Source organism: Oncorhynchus keta, chromosome 17 (assembly GCF_023373465.1).
Source record: "Oncorhynchus keta strain PuntledgeMale-10-30-2019 chromosome 17, Oket_V2, whole genome shotgun sequence".
Classification (NCBI taxonomy): Eukaryota; Metazoa; Chordata; class Actinopteri; order Salmoniformes; family Salmonidae; genus Oncorhynchus; species Oncorhynchus keta.
In genome coordinates, this window is record NC_068437.1 from 8929166 (window position 1) to 8952747 (window position 23582).

The window sequence follows — 23582 nt, forward strand, 5'->3', positions numbered from 1 at the left end:
GTTTATTGAAAACGTAAATAAATTTGCACAATGAGCACTTGTTGTCTCTCAAATACATCGTTGCAGTTGTTGGAATGCTAGCTAGCAATTTCTTTACTATATTAGCATAGACGTGACATCAGTCTCAAACCAAGACATTATATCATCACTAGATAAAACGTGTACTGTACTAGCTCCAGGGTGCCAATAATTCTGTCCATGCCATTTGTCTTTATTTCTTTTTTTTAAATAAAACTGAAAATCCAAAGTTTTTTTCAATTTCATCTTGTTTTTGAAGAAATGTTGGATTTCTTTTTTTAATTCAAGGGTGCCGATACATTTGGCCGCAACTGTATGTATGTAAGCATGTGTGTACTTGTGTGCCTGTATAAGTATGATAATTCTTCTTTGGATACAGCAAATACGGTGTCTTATAAGCCCATGTGGGCTGGGCATCATGAAGATTCATGACACTATAATATAATCAACCAATTCATCAATCATATAACATTACTTGACAGTGGTTACACTGCATGATTATTTTACATAACCCACAAGACGTAGACAGAGCTTTGCTATTCAATGTGCCCAGAGTCTGAAAACAGGGATGATGTTAGCATCTCACTCACACCCCATGACCCAGCAGGAATGTTGGTGTGTCCTCCATGACTAAATGGTAATTTCTCATGCAACTGAAACAGGAGTCTCCTTGTTTTTGTTGTTGTTTGTACTGTGGATAGAAAAACACCGTCATTCTCTGTTTTCAGGGTTTCAACGTAAAGAAGCAACTGCATAACATATGCCTCTACACAGATGACCGGGACCTAAGGGACTTTGTGGTAAGACCAGCATTTTGAGCAAATGTGACGATCGCATTGAACATTGACTTTCATTATTTGGATGATTTGACTGTTTTTAAAAACTCACTCCAGCCAGACAAGCGGGTACACTGCATTGAGTTGAAAAACATAGTCCTTATCAAAATCTCTTTATGAACATTACCTTTTGAACTCATTACCTTTTGCCAGCCTCAGAGGCGATTTTTAAGATTTTGGGGGGGTTTTCAATTACTGTGTGCAGGTGGAGGAGTTGTCAAAGCAGAGCTATTTGTCTGATGAAGAGACACAGAGGGTGGAATTCATCAAACAGATTGAGGCTTTGTGTGCGGTGCCTGAGACGCGCTGCACAGACCCTGTGGGCAGACAACGGTACGAGATAAAACGGGACTGTTCACTGCATTTGGTTTTTCAGTTTTATCTTCGTGTGCTTTTCTCCTGTCAGGATTTCTGACACTGTATCCTTCTGGGTCGTGTTCTTTTAGTCACCAAACAGAAGAAAAAAACATGTGAAGGTGGTCCCTCCCTTTTTGTGTCCTTAATGAACATGGCCCTGAATGCCAGTAGTTGTTTTTCTCTGCTTAAATGACGAAATGTTAGCAGTAAACATTATTATTTATTTTTTTGCTCAATCATTTATCTTTAGTCTTGCTCTATGGCAATCACTTCCTGTTTTAATGTAGCAATACGGTACTGTGTACTGCTTTTTCTCAGGGTTCCTCAGATGTCCCAGACAGACCCAGGGTCTAAGAGTCTGCTGGAGGAGCTGGTAGACCAGAGAGGCTCCCAGTCAGAACAGACACTGTGGAGCTCGCTGCGTCTGGACTGGGTCAGACATTGGGACCACAACACCCAGCGAGCCATCCTGCTGTCACGCCTACAAGACTCGGGTAGGACTCTCTTAACCCTGCATTCACACCCTATATGAGTCATTGTAAGTAGGAGATCCTGACTTGGAAAAACATTCAGCTTTCAAGTGGTAAATACAAGTTGGAAACTCGTATCATCTATGGACCCCGACATTTCCCGTCATGCTGAACTCTGACTTCACCCACAACAGAAATTAATATGATGACAGCATTTTCTGCACTAAATCCACTCCTATAATTAAACTCCTGTCAATTTGGTTATCGTCTATGTTCTATGAGTGGGTAAATATAATAATAAATAATATATGCCATTTAGCTGACGCTTTTATCCAAAGCGACTTGTGTGCATACATTCTACGTATGGGTGGTCCCGGGAATCGAACCCACTACCCTGGCGTTACAAGCGCCATGCTCTACCAACTGAGCCACAAAAAAACATTTATTTTCACCATGATTTAACTTCTAAGTGGTCTGCCTGTGCAATCATTAAATCGTGTTGTGCCTTAAAAATAAAAAATAAAAAAATAAAAATACCTGCACTCCCGATCGCTATATCAGCTCTGCTTCTAGCTCCTAAGCAACTTTGCACAAGCATTTCACTTCACCCGCAATAACATCTGCTAAATATGTGTATGTGACCAATACAATTTGATTTGATTACATGGTGTGGGCATACTTGTCTAGAACACATACACTACCATTCAAAAGTTTGGGGTCACATAGAAATGTCCTTGTTTTTGAAAGAAAAGTTTTTTTCTCCATTTAAAATAAACATCAAATTGATCAGAAAAACAGTGTTGACATTGTTAATGGTGGAGGCAATGTGATGGTCTCGGTTTGCTTTGTTGGTAAAGTGGGAGATTTGTACAGGGTAAAGGGATCTTGAAGGAAGGCTATCACTCCATTTTGCAACGCCATGCCAGAACCTGTGGACGGCTCTTAATTGGAGCAAATTTCCTCCTACAACAGGACAATGACCCAAAGCACAGCTCCAAACTATGCAAGAACTATTTAGGGAAGAAGCAGTCCGCTGGTATTCTGTCTATAATGGAGTGGCCAGCACAGTCACCGGATCTCAACCCTACTGAGTTGTTGTGGGAGCAGCTTTACCGTATGGTACCTAAGACGTGCCCATCAAGCCAATCCAACTTGTGGGAGGTGCTTCAGGAAGCATGGGGTGAAATCTCTTCAGACTACCTTGACAAATTGACAACTAGAATGCCAAAGGTCTGCAAGGCTGTAATTGCTGGAGGATTGCTGCAAATGGATGATTATTTGACGAAAGTTTGAAGGACACAATTATTATTTCAATTACAAATCATTCTTTATAAATTTGTCAGAGTCTCGACTATATTTCCTATTCGTGTGTGTGTGTGTGTGTGTGTGTGTGTGTGTGTGTGTGTGTGTGTGTGTGTGTGTGTGTGTGTGTGTGCCTGCATGGCTGTTGCATTGCCACATCAACATCAGACTCCACAGAGCCACACGACCTGCAGTTTGAACATTGTAGATTGAACATTGAAGATTAACCTCCTAGATTGATAGTGCAGGTTGTTTTGGAGATTTTACAGTTAGCTACCTACTTCACATGCTGATGTTGACTTTGGTATTATCAGAGACACCTTATAGGCTTGGGGGTCTTGAGGCTGTGTGAGAGCGATAAGATTTTACAGAATATTACAGATTTCCCCCCACACACAGTAACGATTGTACATTTTGGGCAAATCTGATGACAACCCGAATGTGTTCAGAGCATTCTGAGCCCAAACTGACATCTTTCCAAGAAGTAGATTAGGATAAAAACAACTTTGTTTGAGGCCTGTGCTCGTTTTCAAAGTGCCTGAAGCTGTTGTCTCTGCCTGCTGGTTGCTATATATGCGAGAGAGCATGCTCACATGAGAGAGGCAATGCGCACTTACAAAGACCCGAAGAGTGACAATTATTTTCAGTGGAGATCTTATATGCTTTGTTCTACGAGCTACTCTTCATCGGCTAACATCACCTTTTTTTAAAGCATTTATGTACAGTAATCAACACAAGCAGATAAAGGCTTCATAATTCATAAAGGTAATGTTAACTGACTGATGTTATCTCATAGAACAAAACGTATAAGATCTTCTAAGCCCGTGTTAACCTCAAACATTATTTTCGCCAAATATGCCAAAACATTCTTTCCCCATTCATATCCCCAATTGGAATGGCCAACAAACCAGAGGTAGAAAATGTTAACTAATTTTATTTTTTTAGGATGAGCTCTATTATAAAAAGTATTGTTTTCCCATATTAGTATTATTTAACCCTGTAAATCATAGGAATTTATGGTTTTGGGTGTATTATTCCTTGAAGGACAACAGCAAAATGTTATTTATCCCAAAATGTAATAGCTGTACTTTTAATGTATGGTTTACGTAGCTAGTTAGCAAGTGAATGGTCCCAAGTTGTTGTACCGAGTTGACAAGTCGTTCCTCTGATAGGTTGTGAATGTGGCATAAGTCCTGTTCGTGCTGTCACCCCCCCCCCCACCCCCCAAACATTGATGTTAAAAAAAAAAATTGATGTGATGATGGAAAATGCAATATTGTCCAGAAATCCATAGTCTGCTACCAGAGGTTTAATACAAACCTATCACTTCTCATTGGAGTATACTGTCATTTAACCAGCATTTTTTTTTGCTTTGTATGGAAAGCTATCAACAGTTTGAGTTTAACATTCGGTGTTGTCTCCCTCCTAAATTTACCATGCTACTGCAAATTGAGCAACATAATAGCAGAGTGTGCAACAAGACAGTGGAGCACCTGTCAATTGAAACAGCGGGAAACAACTGAAAGCAACTATATCAGACCTAATTTAGGGTATCACAAGTATTCACCTTGGTTTTCTTCACATTGTATTGTGTTACAAAGTGTGATTAAAATTGATAGAATTACTCTGTATTGTCAAATTTTATTTTTTTAAAGATTAATGTTATACCTTGATTAGATAAGTAGGTGGTTTGAAATCTGGTTTGAAATCTTCTTAGGTGGTTCCTGGCCTTGCGATTTGTCTGAACAGTCAAATTGGATTTATTTGCCCTCAGGTGGTTTTTAGACGGTTATTTGACATACTGTGGGGCAAAAAAGTATTTAGTCAGCCACCAATTGTGCAAGTTCTCCCACTTAAAAAGATGAGAGAGGCCTGTAATTTTCATCATAGATACACTTGAACTATGACAGACAAAATGAGAAGAAAAAATTCCAGAAAATCACATTGTAGGATTATTTATGAATTTATTTGCAAATTATGGTGGAAAATAAGTATTTGGTCACCTACAAACAAGCAAGATTTCTGGCTCTCACAGACCTGTAACTTCTTCTTTAAGAGGCTCCTCTGTCCTCCACTCGTTACCTGTATTAATGGCACCTGTTTGAACTTGTTATCAGTATAAAAGACACCTGTCCACAACCTCAAACAGTCACACTCCAAACTCCACTATGGCCAAGACCAAAGAGCTGTCAAAGGACACCAGAAACAAAATTGTAGACCTACACCAGGCTGGGAAGACTGAATCTGCAATAGGTAAGCAGCTTGGTTTGAAGAAATCAACTGTGGGAGCAATTATTAGGAAATGGAAGACATACAAGACCACTGATAATCTCCCTCGATCTGGGGCTCCACGCAAGATCTCACCCCGTGGGGTCAAAATGATCACAAGAACGGTGAGCAAAAATCCCAGAACCACATGGGGGGACCTAGTGAATGACCTGCAGAGAGCTGGGACCAAAGTAACAAAGCATACCATCAGTAACACACTCCGCCGCCAGGGACTCAAATCCTGCAGTGCCAGACATGTCCCCCTGCTTAAGCCAGTACATGTCCAGGCCCGTCTGAAGTTTGCTAGAGAGCATTTGGATGATTCAGAAGAAGATTGGGAGAATGTCATATGGTCAGATGAAACCAAAATATAACTTTTTGGTAAAAACTCAACTTGTTGTGTTTGGAGGACAAAGAATGCTGAGTTTCATCCAAATAACACCATACCTACTGTGAAGCATGGGGTGGAAACATCATGCTTTGGGGCTGTTTTTCTGCAAAGGGACCAGGATGACTGATCCGTGTAAAGGAAAGAATGAATGGGGCCATGTATCGTGAGATTTTGAGTGAAAACCTTATTATTATTATTATTATTATTATATATTAAAACCTCCTTCCATCAGCAAGGGCATTGAAGATGAAACGTGGCTGGGTCTTTCAGCATGACAATGATCCCAAACACACCGCCCGGGCAACAAAGGAGTGGCTTCGTAAGAATTATTTCAAGGTCCTGGAGTGGCCTAGCCAGTCTCCAGCTCTCAACCCTATAGAAAATCTTTGAAGGGAGTTGAAAGTCCGTGTTGCCCAGCAACAGCCCCAAAACATCACTGCTCTAGAGGAGATCTGCATGGAGGAATGGGCCAAAATACCAGCAACAGTGTGTGAAAACCTTGTGAAGACTTACAGAAAACGTTTGATCTCTGTCATTGCCAACAAAGGGTATATAACAAAGTATTGTGATAAACGTTTGTTATTGACCAAATACTTATTTTCCACCATAATGTGCAAATAAATTCATTAAAAATCCTATTGGTCCAAACCACAGAAAGACCTCCAAATGTTATCACCTCCCAATACTGAGAAATGGAAGAGATTATACCAAGAGCTGGGCGGTTTAAACCAAAATATAAATGCAACATGCAACATTTTCAAAGATTTTGCTGAGTTACAGTTCATATAAGGAAATCAGTCAATTGAAATGAATTCATTAGGCCCTAATCTATGGATTTCACATGACTGGGAATACAGATATGCATCTGTTGGTCACAAAAAAGTAGGGGCGTGGATCAGAAAACCAGTCAGTATCTGGTGTGACCACCATTTGCCTCATGCAGCGCGACACATCTCCCTCACATTGAGTTTCATCTTGTTAGTCTGTATGTTCCACTCCTACATTTCTACCCTGTTAGGCTAAATTATAGAGAAATTAGCCAAATTTCAAAATGTTGATATGTTTGATAGAGAAGTAAAAATCATGTTCAGGTTTTCACCATTTATGCTAGCTCAATCTTGCTCACTCAACATTTCCCCCAGCTAGGTTCCACCCTGTTAGGATTATGCGCTGGTTGGAAAATGCACCTAAAAAAATGTAAGTGCCTGAGCTTGACCAATACATTTTTCTGACAGTAAAACATGTCCTTTTTCTGATAGAATAGCCAAAATGGATTTCAAAAGTTACGTGGTCCAAAAGGCTCCGCATTGTAGTAATGAATCGACTGGGAAATGTATAACTTAAAATACATTGGATTAGTTAGATGATTTTGAGTTGATAGCAAGCAAGCTAAAGTTATTAGCTGACTGGCTTTGGACTGAACATTGCTAGCAAGTTATGCTAGCTGACGTTAGTTGCTACTTTCTAGCGACAAGATCATATATCCAGTCATTCTCGTTGTCTCAGTGTGTCCCTCAATGTAATTCCGCTCGAATGTCTTCGGGTCTGCATTTTTTAAAGGTCAAGTACAAAATGGAGGACATTAATAACCCCCCCCTCCCCATTTGTGCCCATAGTGCAGAATAATTACTTAAAAAGCTGGACCGCTCCAGATCTGAATGGCAAGAGTGTCTGTAAGCTTTTCTTCCAGCCCAGCACATAACTGATTACAAATCTTACCCAACTGCCATGATTTGTTAAGTTGATTGTTTAAGTCCGTGTGTTAAAGCTGGGCTGGGACAAAACCCTTCACACACTCTTGCTCTTCAAGACATTCTGCAATGACTGAAACAGACCAAAGCAGGAGAACAGTTGTTCCAGGTTGAAACAGCTTACCTAGTTAAGGGGCAATAAGACCCAGGGACACCCATTGGTTCTGGAATAGAAAAGATTAAATTAAGGTTTGCAATTTGGCATCAATAACGTGACAGTAATTCTAACTAAAAAAAGCAAATGTGTGAATATCAATGAATGTAAACCCCACCATAGCAGGTTGAACTAAATAAGGTTACATAAACATGCCTACTACTAATAAGCATCTGCTGTCCAGAGGTTAACAGCAAACAGATCAATGTTTTCCCCCTAGTAAAGTTGGCACACTGTTGACTTTTCTTGCATTACTCGTCTCATGTGTATTTACTGTATTCGATACTATTCTATGGTATCTTAGTCACTTAATGTTTACCTATCTGTCATTACTCATCTCAAATGTATATAGTGTTTTCTATACTATTCTGCGGTATCTCATTCACTTGATAATGTTTACATATCTTGAGTTACTCATTGCATATGTATATACTGTATTCTATACAGACTCTCTGACATCGCTTGTCCATATGTATATAGTCTTAATTCATTCCTACAGTACTTAGATTTGTGTGTATTGGGTATATGTTGTGTCATTTGTTAGATATTACTGCTCTGTCTGAGCTAGAAGCACAAGCAAATTAGATTTGATTTGAGAAAGGATGCTAATCAGTCCATCTCTGAAACCTCTCAAAAAGCTAGACCAAAATAATACAGCTAGCTGCTAGGGTAGCTACAAGGCAGATGGTACTTGAAGTACTCCCCTACAGACACAAACAAACATTATCAAGAACGCTTAGCCTCACCATCTAGGTTAGCTAGCTAGTTAACTAGCAAGCTAGACAGTTTTTTTTTTTACAAAAGCCAAAGTAAGCTAATGTAGCCATCTAGCCAGCCTAATGTTGCTTACAAGCTAGCAATCATCAGCTAGCTCGCTAGGTAACGGGTATTGTGTAAACCTGAACTTGCCCAAGACAGTTCACATAATTGTTCATTAAAAAAATGGAGCCAGTGTATTTATTACAAAATGTTGCTAAAATTAGATAGTTAGTCTTGAGATTTTTACCTTTGCCTCGATTTGGCATTCTCGTCTCTGAGTTGAAACACGGCGCTGCACTTTCACATGCTTGTACACTTATGTCTCTAATTACTTTCATATCTTCCGCTCATTAACTACAACTTTAGTGTGGAAGGGTGATATTTAAGAAATATTATGTTTTTATTCAAATTCAATACTGTATTGAGCAGTTAAATGAGCAATTGACACTTTTCAACCTGTGTTTATGTTTGACCAGCAGCTGTCAGTTCCTGTGACCCGGGGGTCCTGTGGTCATACCTCACCTCCCACCACGACCAGCGGAGGGTCACCGAGTGGATTGAGAGCCTAGCCGCCCAGAATGGTGACCCTTCCAGCGCCCCCCAGTGGCCCGCCCTCACGGCAGAGGTGGTCAACAACAACACCCGGTGCAGCGCCCACATGAGGAACCACATCCTCTACATGTTGGCCAGGTAGACCCTATTCTGGGATCATCTTTGTCCTGTTTGAGGACAGTAAAGTATTAACTATCTGTTCATCTCTCGTGGATGCATGTAAAATAGGATGGTATCGTAAGACTCCTTAAAAACACGGCACTTCGCCAGGGTTACATCTTAGTGGGCGTGGCTTATACTGGGTACAGTGCACTTTTTTGTATTTATTTTTATTTAGCCTTTATTTAACAAGGCAAGTCAGTTAAGAACAAATTCTTAGGCAAACTTTGTGCCCGATGCACATTCATGTAAAAATGTTTTACCAGACACAAACTCCGTCGACACGAAGTGATGGTGAGTTAAGATATTTGTAGGCAACTAGTGTTGCACTGTACACCGAAGCTTGGTTCATTACTATAATTTTTTGTGAAAAAAGTAAAAAGTATTTGCCCTAGAATTTTAGATTTTTTTGTGAAATCATCTAAAAGTATTGAAGTTATTAGAAAAAGTATTTGCCCAAGTTTATCATAAGACATGTACAGAATGTACACTACTGGTCAAAGGTTTTACAACACCTACACATTCAAGGGTTTTTCTTTATTTTTACTATTTTCTACATTGTGGAATAATAGTGAAGACATCAAAACTATGAAATAACACATAAGGAATCATGTAGTAACCCAAAAAGTGTTAATAAACAAATCAAAATGTTTTATATTTGAGATTCTTCAAATAGCCACCCTTTGCCTCGATGACAGCTTTGCACACACTTGATATCGGTCAAATATCTGACAAATATCTAAAGACACTGAAGCAGCAAACTTTGTGGAAATTAATATTTGTGTCATTCTCAAAACTTTTGGCCATGACTGGACACTGTAGTTGTTTACCAAGATGACATTGAATGTTCCTGAGTGGCCTAGTTACAGTTTTCACTTAAATCGGCTTGGAAATCTTTGAAAAACCTTGAATGGCTGTCTAGCACTGATCAACAACCAACTTGACAGAGTTATAATGTGCAAATATTGTACAATACAGGTGTGCCAAGCTCTTAAACCATGTTCACATTGCAGGCCTTAATGCTCAAATCAGTTTCGTTTTTAAAATCAGTTTTGGAATAATGCCTGTCCAAACAGCAAGTTACAAGTGACCAAATCGGATTGTTGTATGTTCAGACAGCAGTCATTTGCTGACATGGCTACCCTAGTTGTCATAGTGACAACAGGTATGTGTGTGCAGGGATTTTGATTGGTGGCGGTTCTCCTGTTTCCTATCACTTACAAGTTATGTAGCAAGCTTAGGTGACATCAATGCCTGCCATGTATGTTTGCCAGTTGTTTTGAATGTTCAAAATCATAAGGTAAGAACACTTTTAAAGCCTCAAAGGATAAGATGATCCAACTTTCAAATTGAGTCCTTTTTGGCTAGCCACAACAGTCAACTAGCTAGCTAGGTAGCTGTTTAGCTTCCTAGCACATTCACTAATTTGTTTCCAAACAATTTACAAGCTAATTAGCTACCACATGTTATTGTCAAACTGTCAACCGAGTACCTAGCAACCAACAAAGTATGCCAAGAAACCGTCTAAAAAAACAAACACTTCAGGGCAAATAAATCAGATTTTACTGTTCAGATACAAGTCACATGGCCAGGAATCAGATTTTACTGTTCAGATACAAGTCACATGGCCAGGAATCAGATTTTACTGTTCAGATACAAGTCACATGGCCAGGAATCAGATTTTACTGTTCAGATACAAGTCACATGGCCAGGAATCAGATTTTGACTTTGGATTGAAATATCAGATTCCATGTGCTTTTTGGTTGTTCAGACTGCAGGAAAAAGAACAGATTTGAATCGGTTATGCAAAAAAAAATTTGAGATTTGAGTCACTTCAAACTGCCAATGTGAACAAGGCTTTAGAGACTTAACCCAGAATGACTCACAGCTGTAATCGCTTCCAAATGTCCATTCTAACATGTATTGTCGCAGGGGTGTGACTACTTTATGTAAATTCGATTTCTTTATCTAATTTTTAAATTGAATTGCAAAAAAATCTATAAACGTGTTTTTTCACTTTGTCATTATGAGGTATTGTGTGTAGATGGGTTAGATAAAAACTAAATGTAATCAATTTTGAATTCAGGCTGTAACACAACAAAATGTGCAATAAGTCAAGGGGTATGAATACTTTCTGAAGGCACTGTATGTTTAGTAGAAGAAATACTGGAGCCAAAATCATAAAAATAAAGATAAAAAATGTATTATATTGAGGTGCTTCTTTCTTTATTAGTAGGCTTACTTGCGAGCCCACCATAGTAGAAGCAGAGAAGCTACCTTAAAGTAAAAAATGTAGGACACTTGCCAAACTGGTATTGCACCCTACACTGCTGAATACATGTAATGTATAGTCATATACAGCATATTACACTAGATATGTAAGAAAGCTATGTTAGCTGCTAACCTCCATCACCCACCACTCTCTTTGCAGGAGAGGAGTGTTCATCCAGGCCGAGATGGCTGATTTTGAGCAGCTGTTGTGGAGGCTGGGCCAGGCAGGTGGGGTGATGCAGGCCAGCCCACCCATTCCCCAGTACCGCTCCCCTCAAGGACATGACTTACACACACGCTTCATCCACCACTGCCTGGACAATGGCCTTCGCTACCTGCTCTACACCTACCTGGAGCACAACAGGTGAGGGAAAAGGACAATCAATATTTCATGACTATTTGCTAGGAGGAGGCTATGACTGAATCTCAAACCGAACACTTGGTCCCAGAGCCCTTTGTCTTGAGTGGCCACTTGCTGATGTGTTCAGTGCTTCCAAAAATGTTTCAGTGAGAATTTCTACGATAGCCTGGCTAATCCGAGTCACTCGACTCACAGCGAAGGAGAGCTGTGACACGCTGGTCTGGATAGGAGGCCATTGTAAATGCAGTATTCGTGCAATTTTTCATTGAGAATCACTATTGGCTCCTTAATTTGTCGCTAGATTACATTTTGCCATTGCCGCAACAAAGTCACAGCACCAATATGCCTTGCTGCGGCACAGGTGCGGGCGTCAGTTGAGTATGGCAGTCGCCATACCCTAGCTCAAGACCAACAATTTAAAGTCGGACATTTTTTGTGGGAACTAATATCATTCCAATCCCGATTTAACATGCAATAGCTGTTTAGAGTATTGCTTGGCTGGCTTTAGGACCATGGGGAACATTGACATTCCTGTCTTGCCGTCTGTAGGCTGTTAGTGTCTTAACGACCGTTCCACAGGTGCATGTTTATTAATTGTTTGTGGTTCATTGAACAAGCATGGTAAACAGTGTTTAAACCGTTTACAATAAAGATCTGTGAAGTTATTTGGATTTTTAAGAATTATCTTTGAAAGACAAGGTCCTGAAAAGGGGACGTTTCTTTTTTGCTGAGTTTATGTGCATTGTCATGCAGTGACTGAAAGATAATTGAGACAATGCAAATCATTAATGATGACTTATTTGGGAAAAAAAAAAGTTTACTTCTTCTTGCTGTCGACCAACTTAATCATCACACTCTGCCTGCATCCCTAATCCCTCTATCCTACTAGCCCAAAGACAGGCAGATGGCGATATTGAGTCGTTTCATCTTACTGTACAAGGGCAATGTAAGCAGCTGTCATTACACTCGTGTCCCGCGTGGGCCAGTTCGTACATAAAACATTCTCCATTCAGCCTGTAAAGGCATCGATTTCCTCCTTACCTCAATTTAAAGGAGAGAAGGCGGGGAATTCGAAAAAAATGTGCATATATGTCGAGGAATGCTAGTCCTGGATGTTGTGTATCGTGTTCAGCCAATCAGGTTGCAGCAGTTTGCTGTTTACGCCTGGCTGAACGCAGGGTACAACATCAGGAATTAGCATTAGCCATTCTAGCATGGTGGTGTAAAATGAGGTTTCATAGAGAAAGTATGCATATTTTCCCAGTTTTTTTTCTCATCGCTGCCATGCTATTAAATCGAGTTAAGGAGGGGATGTTTTCAGTACGAACCGGTACATGGGGGATACGAGTGTATAGCCCGCTGCATACACTGCTTTTGGAGGGTAAGATGAAATGTGGGTAGATGCTCAATTCGCCCACCTCATTCTCACAAATGTATCCCGCTGTTTATGAAGTTTGCCACATGTTGATTGAAAATGAGAAATTGGTGCTACAATACCTTTTTTTAAGAAATACTGCACCTTCAAGCTCAACTCCTTAGCTAGATGTAAACTTGTGCGACTAAAGCCGGGCGTGCACTGCACGATTTTTGGCCCCAATTTAGCTGTCCCAGACATGTTTTTGAGATCGGAGACAAAATCCCCACGTCGTTGCCTACTCAACGCTCTGCCATCACCAACGCTCGTTTAATAAGAGCAGATCAGAGACACAATCTTAGGGCTAGCCATCCCGTCTTTGTAGGCACAATGCTCTTGTAGTGTGAGATGTGCAACGTATGACAAGTTTTGAGAACGGTGATCAGAAATGGCCAGTGAGGTCGCCAGTAAGATGATGACTTTGCATCACCCAGAATGTGTAGACTGTCGAGCAGGAGCGATGACTACTACTAGTATCCGTTTATACTTTTAGAAGCCAAATTGTACAACTGTTACAGCTCTGAAGTTCACAAGCACTGTTATTACATTCACATTGTATTGGCTAGATATATAATCTCTGTATGGCAGAGGCAGCTTTGAGCCACAGCTTGTTCTAGCTACGTTAACGATCTGTTCGTGTGGTCACATCGTAGTTTTCACGAGACAGCGTGGTATTGAGCATCCTCATGATGCAAAAACGTTCAAATTAATTACAGATTTCTTGATGATTCATTCAGACTATTTTGAGGGCGGCAGGTAGCCCAGCGGTTTGAGCATTGGGCCAATAACCAAAAGGTCTCTGGTTCAAATTCCCAAGCTAACAAGGTGAAAAATCTGTCTTTGTGCCCTTGAGCAAGGCACTTCACCCTAATTTGCTCCAGGGGTGCCATACTACTTTGGCTCACCCTGGAAAAACAATTTGCTCCAATGTATGTGACAATAAAACAAATATATTTTTCTTTAGTAGTGGCTTTGTTGTTGCTAGGTAACACGCTAAGATTTGTGGTTAGAACTTGCTGCCTCGGGAGCCGAGTTGGCACAGGATGCCCACTTGGTAGAGAGGCTGCTGATAGACACAGTGGAGCCCTCGATCACTCGACAACTAACCGTTGAGATTGACTTGTGTTCGGTTTCGAGATTCAGCTAATGTATTGTATTTCTTGTATTAGGCGCTTACTGAACTTGGTTTTGAAAGTATTTTCAATTGTCAAACAAACAATCTCCATTTGAAGCTATTTGTGGCTCAGATGACACTGCATTTGTGAAATATACTGTATGTTTTTATAGCTCATGCTCCATCTTTGTTTTCTTTCTTTGTATCAGGTTGACACCCAGGAATTGCCCTGCTCTAGCTGATAATGGTCTATATGAAAGTCACCCGTGGTTTGAAATGCTGGTGAAAATGCAAGAGATTACCAGAGACCTCTCAGGTATGGCAGTTTTAGTTATGTGGTGATGGGTTCTGATTTCTTAACCTTTGGAATCATGAAATATACTTATTAATTTCACTGAGGGAGAGAGAGGAATGCATAACGTTTACATTATGTCAGGATATGTTATTGTTAGCCATCAGGGATCCTATGGGAGGAGAAGAGACAGTCGGGTACCAGTCACCATGACAGCCATGATGGCCTGATTTTGACAGCATCAAGAAGTTCTACATTTCTGTTAAAATAAAAGTTTCCAGTCTAAACAGATATGTTCGGTCATCATTTGAACTGTCTAGCAAGCAAACAGCGAACTAAAACACTGTTGGAAAGTTGCTTTCAGTTTCCTGGCTTGCTAGATTAGCATATCCTAAATACTTCTATTGGTATAGAGCAGGTATACAATTTGGAACACCAGGCTGCTGATGTCATGCAGTCGTATTTGTTTTTGACATTGTAGTTTGACGAGTCATTAATAACCATTAAATAATTGTGTGTCTCTGTCCTGTAGATCCAGAGCGCGTGTTCCAGGCCAGTCTGACCAGTGCCCAGGTCCTCATCCCAGGCAGCCAGGCCATGGTGAGCAGCATGCTCTTGGAAGGACACAGTCTTCTGGCCCTCGCTACCATCATGTTTGCCCCGGGTGGCATCGACCAGGTCTGGACCTTTTCTCTCCTCAAAAGCATTATATTTGGTAACCGCGTGATGCTATGTGATAACTGCACGAGGGTATCTCACCTTATAATTCTGCCTTCAGCGATTTCCTAGGCAGGAAACAGGAATTTCATGCATAAGCCATTTTTGGAACGCGGTGATCAGGCTGGTTCCACCAGGCTATTGGCCAAAAGGTGAACAGCTCCATCAGTGCAAGACAAAACCTAATCTATTGACTCATACAGTATAGTAAAATGATCACAACAAAACAACCAACTTTCAGTGCTCATGTTTTTATTGGGTATGTGTTAGAGGAATTTAATTCCTATATGTTCATTAACCAATTCAATTATAACAAAGCAAAACACTTTGTCTGTTTCTAATAATTTATAAGGTTCTTATTTGCATAAAATAGACAGATCAGTCTCAAAATTTATCAATAGCGTTTATTCCCGAGAGCTCCGGTTATAATACCATGTACATTGGTTTATATACCTCAAATCTCGTCATAAATGTCCCTCCTCCTCTCAGATACAATGGCAATATAGTTCACAAGCCTCCTCACATTGTCTGCCACCTGTTAAACAATCTACTACAAGCCCAAGGTCTCTCCCCTCCCTGGGTAGGGACAGAATGTCCTGTAAGGAACACAGTATTCCAGCCGGTCTGTTAAACAATCTACTACAAGCCCAAGGTCTCTCCCCTCCCTGGGTAGGGACAGAATGTCCCGTAAGGAACACAGTATTCCAGGCGGTCTGACGATAGCTCCATTCGTTTCTACCAAGCAACAGAAAGTCCTTGTTCTAATTCTTGACTAAAACTACACACCTTATATTCATTATTAGGATTATAATAAGATTCATACATTCATACAGTAACAGAGTAGTATACTGTTTAGTTATAATTCTAAGCTAAATGTATACATAATTGAGTCATTATTAATACAAATCCCATAACGGCATGCCCAATGACTAGATATGACGTGTATAACGTGACACCATTCATTCCTATGTGAAGACTCAACAGTGCATTGAAATCAAATTAAGTCAGTTAAAGGTGCAATATGCTGACATCATATTAGTTGGAAGTGAATCCTCTCTTGTGCCAAGTGCCATCAAACAATAGACATTCATCTATGACCGCATCGTCATCCTCCCTCAGCAACTCTGCTACGTCCGGATCTACAGCATATCTGTGCTCTACTAATCTGGTTTGCAGAACTCTCCAAAAATTGCGTCCCTCGAATCTCTCTAAAGTGGATTTTTTTTGTTGCTTATTATGGTATCTATCGTAACTGCTGGAGTAAATATCAGCATGCATTTGCCCTATGTTAATATCAGCATCTCCGCATGTATTTCTGTAGGTAAATGTAATATCTCAGTAATCATACAATAGTCTACTCTGTGTGAATGTGACAGTATGTATGTGACAATCTCATTGTTTAACCTAGTTATATACTGCTGCTGGCAGTGATAGAGTAGCCACTATGACATGATGTTTGCAGCCCAATATTAATATTGATAATTCAGCAATGCAAGGCCACCCTTACGTTTGAGTCTCTGTAAAAAGGTATTGCGTAATAGAGCGGTTCTTCTATTACAATATGATTCATCCTTAAGAGTCGATTGACACTCACATGCCTCAATCAAGTTAACATAATAAAAAAAATCCCCATCAAAATCTGTCTGTTTAAACTAGAGAAATCTTTTATTTTATTTATATATGTATATATATATGGGCTATGTCGGCCTTCCACATGTGGTGGAAAGTGGCAGAGCTACAGCACAAACGAATATACAAACTGAAATGAAAGATGAGTCTCACGTGTTCTCCGTGAGTGTTCTCCGTTTTGTCCTACGACCCCGATCAGTGTAACAGGACTCGTCTGAAGGTACCGTTTTTTGTTTTCATCTATGGAATTAGTTTTGTGCCAACATAAAAGGGTTTAAATGTGTCTAAAAATATATACATATGTTTCTGAGCTTTCTTATATTGCCTAGATATAGGAGAGACACTTCAAAACTGTATTCCTTATTATTTAATGTGTTATTCAATGTGTTTTTATGGGCTATAGTAGTGATGGCCAAATTCAAAATATATATATTTTTTTAAATATGACCATCTTTAACAAACACCATATGTTATCTTAGTAGACCATTTTAAGACAGGCGATTGATTGCCTGTTGAGCATCTAATCCTGATTTTACAGTTTGGTCCGAAGTCAACATTGGCAGATCTTGAAATCTTGAAAAAAAAATCTGTTTCAGAACCATTCCCACTGGATTCAGATTGGTAAAAAGTAAAAATTCTTAAATGCATTGTTAATCTCTGTATGATCACTCTATATACCATCAGATTGCGTGCAGATTTGTGAAATTAATCGCGATGCAGTAGTTTGACACAGTTGACAGGCTTAAAGTTTGTTTGCTTGTTAACCAAATGACAGATCTTCAGAAGCATAATCTCGAACTGATTTGTTGATAAGAGATCAAATCCTTTTTTGAATTTAAGCTTCTTGTTCTGTAGCTCTGGTGAGGGGTGCTCAACGTACTGTTGGTCTGTCAGAAAGGTCTCCCTTTTGATATCCATTTTGAAGTCCTTGGATCGCTTTTTATTACATTTGGCTACATAAATGATTGCCCTCTAATATACAGTTTCAATGTTTCCCATAAATGGCTGGGTGAAGTGTCTTCTGATTTTATTTTTTTTACTTCTAAGAAAAGCTGTACCTGCTCTGAGACAAAGTTAATGAAATTCTGCTCAGAGAGCAGCACAGAACATCATGTTTTATGAGGCTTATTTTTCATGGTAGTACTGACGGTAGTACTAGGGGGGCATGATCGGATATGACTAGATGCAGTTTTATCATCAACAACGAAGTAGTCAATATGTGAAAAATAGTGGTGGACGGGAAGGAAAAAAATAGTAGGGATTCTGTGGGATTTAACTGCTGCCACAAATCAAAGACACCAAACTTAAGAAGACATAATATCCTGAGCTCTGTGGGATAATGGCATATTCTTATTTGTTAAACGGTGGAGTACCGGATTCAAAAAACAATTAAAGTCCCCACACAGAATCACATAACGGGAGTTCAAATCTGGTCATCCTTATTCATAGCATACCCATTCGCCAGCACTACAGGCCTATTATTAAGTTATCCCGTAACAATAACACGCCTGCCATCTGGATCGGAAATAACATGTGAGGAGACATTACTCTTAATCAAAATTGCTGTCCCACGAGCCCTACTTTGGTAACCTGGGCAGAAACCCTGCCCTTTCCATGAACTGTTTAAACGGATGTAGCCTGATGGTCAGAGATGAATCTCTTGAAGGAATGCTATCTTTGCTTTCAATACTGTTTGTGGTCGCCTTGTGGTACATGGCCCTATGCTGGTTCAGCGTAGGTATAAAGCAAAAATATATCAAAGTAGAAAAAAGTATTTTTTTTTTTTACGAACCCAGGAGCTTGTTGGGTTGAATAGTGTTGCTCACTCTTATGTGAAGAGTGAGGCAGACGAATGACGTCATCGGTGTGCATCATGTGATTTTAACCAATTATGAATAGGCATTGCCTACTAATTGTCTACTAATTGGTTAATAATGCCATTGGAAACACTACAAAACATAGAAATGCGCCATTTTCACATACGGTATGTTGGTGCTGGAGATGATGAATATGAAGTTGAAAAAAAGGTGAAATTTCCCTTTAAATTAAAATAATATATTTTTTACAAACCCAGGAGCTTGTTGTGTTGAACAGTGTTGCGGATTCTATTATGTGAGCGATAATGCAGCAATAGCCGAGACTACCAGCCACCTAGCTCATGCGAAAATAGCCAACATAACAAGAGAAATAAAAAGAAAGGATATGATGGTGGATAAATGACTTAAATGATTACACCATCGTGGAAACAGCAAGTGAAATCCCCAATTTGGAAGAATTCATTGTATTCATCCATTCACTTTGTTGTCATTGTGTACAAGGAAGACAACAACCTGGTAGTTGGACAGCCTGCAAAAGTGCAAGCAGGTATTTGTTGACAATAATTCAGTTAATTATTACATTAATTCAGGCTTTATAAAGTTTAAACATATGTGGCTGGTTAAAGGTTGAGTAGTGTTAGGTTCTAATTATCAGAGTAAGAACTAGACTGGCACTATGAAAGCTTAAACCAAGTGTATTCTTCCCAAAGGATCGAACAGACAAAAACATGTTTACATTAGTGGTGGTATTTGTACCCCACTTTGGGTGGAGTCGTCTCCTCGCTAAACATTGTATCTTCATTGCTAGGCAGGAAAATAAGTGATACGGGAAATAAACGGTTATTTTTCCCTTAACGTGACCTGACCTGACCTCAACCATTCAGACCTCTTCACTTTTTCCACATTTTGTTATGTTACAGCCTTATTTGAAATGCCTTATTCAAATGTTTTCATTCCTCATCAGTCTACACACAATACCCCATAATATGCCATTAAAAACTGAAATATCACATTTACATAAGTATTCAGACCCTTTACTCAGAACTTTGTTGAAGCACCTTTGGCAGTGATTACAGCCTCAAGTCTTCTTGGATATGACGCTACAAGCTTGGCACACCTGAATTTGGGGAGTTTCTCCCATTCTTCTCTGCAGATCCTCTCAAGCTCTGTCAGGTTGGATGGGGAGCGTCACTGCACAGCTATTTTCACATCTTTCCAGAGATGTTCGATCCGGTTCAGGTCCGGGCTCTGGCTGGGCCACTCAAAGACATTCAGAGACTTGTCCCGAAGCCACTCCTGCGCTGTTTTGAGTGTGTGCTTAGGGTCGTTGTCCTGTTGGAAGGTGAACCTTCTCCCCAGTCTGAGGTCCTGGAGCAGGTTTTCAGACTGCGGAAAAGGAACATTTTTAGTGGTCATGGGTCACTTTTAGAAAAGCATTTCATACAATTCTATATCATTTTAGATGACTAGAGACTTTAGGACAAAGGAACAAAATGACAGGTTATACTTTGACACGGACAAATTGAGAATCTGTGATCAATGAAAACAACCTTGTCTGAAATCCGTCAATAGCCTATGGAGACACACACATTGTACAATATGAGGAGGATTTTACAGTCCTAAAAAAGCTATCCAGTTTCACTGACTCACCCAATGTTGCTCAGCTCACTCACCGGCGATGGCCAAAAGCTCATCTCTCTCTCTCGTTTTACTTTGTAAAACAATGCTGTTCGGCTCAATAGGTCTATTTGAAAGTTGATAACTTGGCAGCCTACAGACAGATTAGTCTTCTCTTTTCAGCAGGATCTTTTGTTTTCCTGCTGTTGTATATGAAATGTTGCGAAAGGCCCTGTATTGGTTGACCGCAGTAATTCCATAACTTTGGCAAATGTATTTAAATGTATCAGTGGTGCTGTGATAGCTCCAGCACCCTCACCACGGCTGTGATTCTGTAAGGAAATAAATGATGAAGTGCAACACTGGAGAGGTGAGAGTTACATGCTCATTTCTATCAGAGCAGGGAGAGACATCACAGAAAGTGAATCTCATTCTGGTTCGGTGAGAAATACAGGCGCACTTCTCTCTCTCACCACAGCAATGGCCATGCGTTTGTTAAAATAGGCTACATTGTGGGGAAAACATAATCCCGGGCCAGGCCAACACTAATCAATTCTTAGAATATCAGGCACTGTTTTCACATTATGTTTTTTAGGGGGCAGCCAGGAGAATTACACAGGATCAACTTGAATTGACTCTTGATTGCTTTTATTGTCATTTTTACTTTGCAAACAGTAAAAATGATGTTTTATGTTACAAGAGGTACCGGATCCTGGCTGATGGATTCCAGAACAAAACAATCCAAAACTGAGGTGCCGAACAGGATCTGGCACCAAATGAAGCACTGCCACCACCCAAAAGGGCACTTTAGATACTGGAAAAGCAAAGGGGCTTGTGCTCTGCACAGGTAGAGCCCTATCTGTGCACTTCCTGACCCACAGCTCCCCATCTACAATATGAAAACAGCATTTCCCACCCCATATGCTCTGTAGCTGTGGTTTGCCTGGTTCCTGCTCCCCTCCTAAAGAAAATCTAAATGGGTTAAATTTACAAAGAAAATGTATAATAAACTTATTTAATAAGAATTTTATTTAAAGAAGCAAAAACTGTGTGGAAAAAGGGTTCGAGTAATGCCTAATTATGTGTTGTCCACTTTGCTAATGTTTAACTCTTCCTTTATAAAACAACAAAACAAACATCCAGTGTTATGAGGAAGATAAACCGACACGGAAGTAAACCTCATGGTGTTTTTTTTGTCCTGAGAACGGACACATAGATAGCACATTAATGTGCAAACAAAACAGTGTATCATTCGCCTACTGTTGTCCGTAGGTTCCTTGACCCCACCCACCCCGAGACACACAGACACACGCATACAAATACACATTGATTTTGTATTGTAGATACCTGTATGCGGTAGTAGAGTGCACTTAATGTGTTGTGAAAAGTGTTATGTAATGTCTTTTTAAAAAATTGTGTACAGTCGTGGCTAAAAGTTTTTTGAGAATGACACCACTATTAATTTTCACAAAGTTTGCTGCTTCGGTGTCTTCAGATATTTTTTGTCAGATGTTACTATGGAATACTGAAGTATAATTACAAGCATTTCATAAGTGTCAAAGGCTTTTCTTGACAATTACCTGAAGTTGTTGCAAAGAGTCAATATTTGCAGTGTTGACCCTTCTTTTTCAAGACCTCTGCAATCCGCCCTGGCATTCTGTCACCCGCCTCTTGAGGATTGACCACAAGTTCTCAATGGGATAAAGCTCTGGGGAGTTTCCTGGCCATGGACCCAAAATATCGATATTTTGTTCCCCGAGCCACTTAGTTATCACTTTTGCCTTATGACAAGGTGCTCCATCATGCTGTAAAAGGCATTGTTCGTCACCAAACTGTTCCGGGATGGTTGGGAGGAGTTGCTCTCAGAGGATGTGTTGGTACCATTCTTTATTCATGGCTGTGTTCTTAGGCAAAATTGTGAGTGAGCCCATTCCCTTGGCTAAGAAGCAACCCCACACATGAACGATCTCAGGATGCTTTACTGTTGTCATGACACAGGACTGATGGTAGCGCTCACCTCGTCTTCTCCGGACAAGCTTTTTTCCGAAACAATTGGAAACGGGATTCATCAGAGAAAATGACTTTACCCCAGTCCTCAGCAGTCCAATCCCTGTACCTTTTGCAGAATATCAGTCTGTCCCTGATGTTTTTTCCTGGAGATAAGTGGCTTCTTTGCTGCCCTTCTTGACACCAGGCCATCCTCCAAAAGTCTTCGCCTCACTGTGCGTGCAGATGCACTCACCACCTGCCTGCTGCCATTCCTGAGCAAGCTCTGTACTGTTGGTGCCCCGATCCCGCAGCTGAGTCAACTTTGGGAGACAGTCCTGGCGCTTGCTGGACTTTCTTGGGTGCCCTGAAGCCTTATTCACAACAATTGAACCGCTCTCCTTGAAGTTCTTGATGATCCGAAGGTTGATTTAGGTGCAATCTTACTGGCAGCAATATCCTTGCCTGTGAAGCCCTTTTTGTGTAAAGCAATGATGACGGCACATGTTTCCTTGCAGGTAACCATGGTTGACAGAGGAAGAACAATGATTCCAAGCACCACCCTCCTTTTGAAGCTTCCAGTCTATTATTCAAACTCAACCAGCATGACAAAGTGATCTCCAGCCTTGTCCTCGTCAACACTCACACCTGTGTTAACGAGAGAATCACTGACATGATGTCAGCTGGTCCTTTTGTGACAGGGCTGAAATACAGTGGAAATGTTTTTTGGGGATTCAGTTCATTTGCATGGCGAAGAGGGACTTTGCAATTAATTGCAATTCATCGGATCACTCTTTATAACGGTCTGGAGTATATGCAAATTGCCATCATACAACCTGAGGCAGCAGACTTTGAAAATTAATATTTGTGTCATTCTCAAAACTTTTGGCCACGACTGTATATAACTGCCTTAATGTATCTGTACCCCAGGAAGAGTAATGGGGATCCTTAATAAATACAAATTCAGCTCCCGACCCCAGCCCAAAGGGATTTTCCAAGGGCGAAACGAGCACACTCACAAACACCAGGATTGGTATATGTGAATTTGAGTTTTCCTGTCTTGTGTGTTGTTTAGGTGGTGAGTCAGGGGGAGAGGGCTGGGAGCTCTGTGTCTAGGGTGGACCCCCAGCTATTGAAGATGGCCCTGAGCCCCTACCCCAAGCTCAAGGCAGCGCTCTTCCCTGTGAGCGGACCACGAGGGACCACCGCCACCACATCCGATATCTCCGTCTACCACCTCATGCAGGTACTCTGCCACATCCATGCCGTCCAGATCATCTGTTTGCTAAATGTCTTGTGTGTGTTTGCTGTGTTACAAATCATACAGTAACTTGCCACATGCATAAA

The 23582-nt window shown here is 40.4% G+C and overlaps 1 protein-coding gene across 3 annotated transcripts in view; it reads left to right on the forward strand.

The window, feature by feature from the left end:
* Nucleotides 1-23582, forward strand: part of spg11 (SPG11 vesicle trafficking associated, spatacsin) — a 71472-nt gene that overhangs the window by 16246 nt on the left and 31644 nt on the right. For 2 of the 3 annotated variants that reach the window (XM_035790542.1, XM_035790544.1), the window contains exons 12-19: nt 747-818; nt 1060-1187; nt 1530-1705; nt 8783-8996; nt 11449-11652; nt 14387-14493; nt 15002-15147; nt 23311-23481. In XM_035790542.1, the coding sequence (XP_035646435.1) occupies nt 747-818; nt 1060-1187; nt 1530-1705; nt 8783-8996; nt 11449-11652; nt 14387-14493; nt 15002-15147; nt 23311-23481 (1218 nt within the window). The remainder of the gene's footprint in view (nt 1-746; nt 819-1059; nt 1188-1529; nt 1706-8782; nt 8997-11448; nt 11653-14386; nt 14494-15001; nt 15148-23310; nt 23482-23582) is intronic. The other variant, XM_035790543.1, reaches the window with a different exon arrangement.